At 44.9% G+C, this 3875-nt stretch overlaps 1 protein-coding gene across 2 annotated transcripts in view; it reads right to left on the reverse strand.

The window, feature by feature from the left end:
• Positions 1 to 2601, reverse strand: part of vax2 (ventral anterior homeobox 2) — a 30172-nt gene extending 27571 nt beyond the window's left edge. Inside the window, exons 1-2 of one of the 2 annotated variants that reach the window (XM_043688671.1) lie at positions 2404 to 2601; positions 1767 to 2023 (exon numbers count right to left, since the gene is read on the reverse strand). In XM_043688671.1, the coding sequence (XP_043544606.1) occupies positions 1767 to 1935 (169 nt within the window). In that variant the 5' untranslated portion in view covers positions 1936 to 2023; positions 2404 to 2601. Of the gene's footprint in view, positions 1 to 1766 lie in introns of both variants that reach the window. The other variant, XM_043688585.1, reaches the window with a different exon arrangement.
• Positions 2602 to 3875: the final 1274 nt, after the last annotated feature.

Below are 3875 nucleotides of genomic sequence, written 5' to 3' on the forward strand. Positions count from 1 at the left end.
GGCAGAGAGAGAGAGAGAGAGAAACCGAGAAAAGACAGAGGCAGAGGAGACAGACACAGAGACAGAGAGGGAGATACACACAGAGACAGAGAGAGATACACAGAGAGACAGAGAGGGAAATACACACGGAGACAGACAGGGATATACACATAGAGACAGAGAGGGAGATACTCACGGAGACAGAGGGAGATACACACGGAGACAGAGAGGGAGATGCTCACGGAGACAGAGAGGGCGATATACACAGAGACAGACAGAGAGATACACAGAGACAGACAGGGAGATACACACAGAGATGGAGAAACAGACAGAGCGATAGAAAGACAGAGAGAGGGGCAGAAAGACAGTAAGGACAAGACAGAGAAAAAGACAGGCACAGAGAGAGGCAAAGACAGACAGAAAGACAGAGAAAGAGAGACAAACTCAGAGGAAGAAAAAGACAGAAACAAAGGGATACAGAGAGAGACAGATAGGAGAAAGAGAGAGAGCGGAACTGGTCTGTAACAAAGAGAGTAGAGTTGTGGTATAATGTCCCCATTAAAAACGCACATTCCAAGTCCCGTTAGCTCCCTCACCACAACATTTCCAATTCACGGACTCGGTGATAGCTTACTTTAACGGAACATTATCAGACGATGTCCCGATTACCCGCGAATCTCGCTCCCATCGAACTGAATTGTTTATGTGCCGCGTTGTGGAAATGTGTGCTTCGTTTTTTTTTTAAAAGCAAGAGAAACTATTGTAATAAATCCTCAATCTTTAAATACAACACATGTCCCGGCAAATCGGGCCCTGTGTGTGGGAACCCTGGGCCGAAATTCATTTTGAGACAAAGTTTAACTGAATATATGTGCGCGCCGCTGATTGCTCGCCGACATTCAAATAGTTTTTTTTTAAATGTCGTGTTAAAATTATGTTTACATGGAAGTGGGACTGTTCTGTGCTGATAAATCACACCCCATCTAAACATTAATCAACTCTACAGCAGCCAGCTCACTGACAGTACAATTCTAAACTTCACAACCATTGTAAAAGAACAGGGGCCTTCGGTATAATTCGTTTCCACCATATGTATATTAAAATAAAATTGCAGACGGTCAACAGAAAAGACCAGCAATCAAAAGCCACATTAGAACGGGTTAGATAAAAAGAATGGATGGGGTGTGGGGGTCTGGGAATCCCAGTCTGTGTAAACGAGAACTGATGGCGAAATTATTGAGAATCACCTCAAGTTTATCGATGACGGAGGGTGTGGGGAGATGAAAACAGACTCAAATGGGAGAGCAGTTGAAGCTAAACCGCACTTCGTGTGAAAATGGGTTGGTTTGACTCGAATGACCTTAATTTTTTTAAAAAACTAGTCTTTTTAAAAAAAAACATCAATTCAGCTCAACCTTCAATCGGAATGAAGCGAGGGGAGTGTGCCAGGTTCCCCTGGACATTTCTCCATCCCTCGCTGGGTATTTTTGCTTTGGTGTGTTGTGGGGTAGGGGAATCCTGATAAAATCTGTCCGAATTGGGAACTGCAAATACAATCGTTTCCACTCAAAGTTGAAATCAGCCCTCCCCGTAATTATCGCTGTGAACGCGCTAAGACTTTATGCAGAAAAGAAATACACAGTTCTGATTTTAATTTCGAAATTCTATCATTTCCGAGTTTCTCGTTCTCGATTTCTCTATCGCCTTGTGTTTGTTTCCTTTTACTTTTGGTTTCTGGAAGTTTTTATTTGTTAAAATGCGAAGATTTTTCGCCCAGTTCCACTTACCTCGGACCAGGATCCTCCTGCAATAATCCGGATCCCCCGGAGAGAGTATCGCTTCTCCTTGGGACTTGGGGGTCGAGGCGGATGTACTGCCCGGGTCTGTCCCTCTCTCCCCGGCCTGGGCTTCGCTCCTGGTCGCCTCCCCTCCTCGCTGACTGCCTCCATCGCTCATGCTGTCGGCCCCCGGGGCAAGCGCTCACTCAAGTTCCCGGCTCTTGAACGGCGCCCGCCGGTCCCGATTCACGGGGACCCGCGCCCTTCTGAAAGGGAAGAGCGATCACAACCAGCCGTCTCATCCGGAGCTCAGCCCCACCGTCTCGCCTACGTCCGGGACCTTCCTGGAGAGTGTCCCCCCGACCCTCTGAGACAACATGAAGACACAGGAGGCCGCGGGAAGGCCAAGCACTCCTCTAACCCCCCACCCACCCCACCCCCCCTCCCCCAAACGCTGCCAGGAACCGGGGAGGTGAGCCTGGAGTTGAAGGCGGGAGTGACTTGTCTTTCGCTACACGCACCGTTTGGTTATCCAAAGTTACCAGGGAATCAGTCCAGGAAGGGGGGAGGGTTGGTGGTGTCGGCGGGGGGTGGGGGGGGATGTGAGAGGGTCACCTCTCAGTTAGCAGAAGCCCCTCTCCCTCACCTGGTCGCCCCCTCGTCCTTTCTGCAACAGGAAATCATCGCCAGGCAGAAAACCAGAAGGGTCCAAATTCTTCAATGTACATCCCAGCGTCAGTCAGGCCAGATAACTCCCCCAACCCCAAACCCTGCGCCTCGTCCCTGAACTCTCAGGGAATGCAGTGGATTCTGGAGGAGGGGAGGGAGACCCAGAGGAAGGGGGGGTGGCTGGATTTGGTTGGGTGGGGGGGGGGGGGGGAGGGGCAGAGAGAGAAATGTGAAATAATTGCTCTTTGAAACACCGAGAAGCTCAGTCAGTGCCCTGCATTCTGTCCAAAAAACACTGGCATGAGTTTGGAACTGAATAAGTGTGTACGCGTTTCTGTCTAGATGCAACAATAAGAGTGTATTCTGTGTCTGTAAAAAAGATCAAGAATATATACGGTATATATGTAAGTACATGAATAAAAATATAAAAAGCGTATGTGTAGATATGTTAACAAAAATATGTACAGTGTTTATACAAATGCATTAACAAGAATATCAACGATATATGTGTAAATGCGCATGAAAAATATTAAAGTATATGAGTTGATACAATGATAAGAACATAATATATGTGTAGACACCGTTAACAAGAATATATACATGTTTATGTAAATACATGAACCAGAGTGTGCAGATACAATTATAAGCATAGATTGTATTGTTCTGACTCGTTAACACGAATATATTGCAATGTGTGTAACTGTATTAATGATAACATATAAAGTATTATGTGAACATACATTAAAATGCATAAACTATATGTTCTGACATTAACACGAATATATACTATATATTAAGAGCAAATGAGTTATATTTTAAAAACAATTAGAATATATGCGACATCTGTCTTGATACATTAATATGAATATATAAAGCGCACACGCAAACTTTAACAAGAATGAATCGAGTGTATGTTTAGATCCGATAATAAGAACATTAGGTTTATGTTTCAGCGTGTAGACTTCAGTCGATAATGTATGCGTTTGTTAGGGTAGCTCCAGCTTCTTTAGGTATTTTTGCATATAGTATATGTGTCAGTATATGAGCAAGAATACTTGTAGTATTCGTCCAAATACACTCATTACAATGTATAGAACTTGTATAGGTACATGAGTAAATTCTTGCACACAGTATGTGTAGGTATATGGATAAACATGTACAGGGTATATGTAGGTATATGGATAAACATGTACACAGTATATGCAAGTACAGTGATGAGACTGTATTTAGGATATGTGTGTGTGTGTATACTGTGTGGTCTGACTGAGTTCAGGAAATCACTGAGACCTTATGAAAGTCGCGGTCAGTCTCTGAAATACACTTTGACTGGGAGGTGGGGTGGGGGAGGAGGAAGGGTTGTCAATGGGAGCACGGCCACGAGGGGGTCAATAATCCCGCCTCCAGCTGTGAAGTAGGGGGTTGGGGGAGATGTGTTTTTTTTTATTTGCG

Source organism: Chiloscyllium plagiosum, chromosome 1, assembly GCF_004010195.1.
Source record: "Chiloscyllium plagiosum isolate BGI_BamShark_2017 chromosome 1, ASM401019v2, whole genome shotgun sequence".
NCBI classification, from domain to species: domain Eukaryota; kingdom Metazoa; phylum Chordata; class Chondrichthyes; order Orectolobiformes; family Hemiscylliidae; genus Chiloscyllium; species Chiloscyllium plagiosum.